Source organism: Lipotes vexillifer, unplaced genomic scaffold (genome assembly GCF_000442215.2).
Source record: "Lipotes vexillifer unplaced genomic scaffold, Lipotes_vexillifer_v1.1 scaffold418, whole genome shotgun sequence".
Lineage (NCBI taxonomy): Eukaryota > Metazoa > Chordata > Mammalia > Artiodactyla > Lipotidae > Lipotes > Lipotes vexillifer.
In genome coordinates, this window is record NW_006798629.1 from 5,992,446 (window position 1) to 5,992,963 (window position 518).

The 518-nt window shown below is 55.2% G+C and overlaps 1 protein-coding gene across 1 annotated transcript in view; it reads right to left on the reverse strand.

Moving 5' to 3' along the window:
* Nucleotides 1-49, reverse strand: part of GALNT15 (polypeptide N-acetylgalactosaminyltransferase 15) — a 37,839-nt gene extending 37,790 nt beyond the window's left edge. Inside the window, exon 1 of the mRNA XM_007470625.1 lies at nt 1-49. This exon is cut by the window's left edge and continues 1 nt beyond it. Within this exon, the coding sequence (XP_007470687.1) occupies nt 1-49 (49 nt within the window).
* Nucleotides 50-518: the final 469 nt, after the last annotated feature.

The following is a 518-nucleotide window of genomic DNA, read 5'->3' on the forward strand; positions in this document are numbered from 1 at the left end:
GGAATTGCAGCCTGCAAGGTCCACGCCTGCATCGCTTCCTTACCAGCATGTGGCTGCAACTTGCCAAACGCAACAGGTCATGTTCAAATTCACTGTTTCCTCCTGCTCCGGGTTCCTCCAAGCTGGCAGCAGAACCTGGCTTCCTGGGTCCACCTGGAAGTTTTTTCTGCCGGTCACTTAACCTGCTCCTTTTTTCCCCCGCTGACATTTGCCAGCAGCGTGTGTAAGACCGGCTTCCACTTACAGTCAGAAAGCCACGGACCCAAGTCCCAGCCCAGGTCCTCTCTGAGCGGACGTCTTTAATTGCCTTCCAAAAGCCCGTTCACAGGGACTTCAGACTGAACTGTCTGAGCCTCCCTCCACCCCCACCCTTTGATGCCCTTTTCCTCTTTGGGAAAAATAATGATTCCTTTCTGCTCAGGGGTCTAGTCCCACGTGTTTCGCTTCCCCCCCCACCCCCCACCTTGCACGAATTGTCAGGTTGCTATGAGATGTCTGGGGGTAGCCGGTGGGTCCTC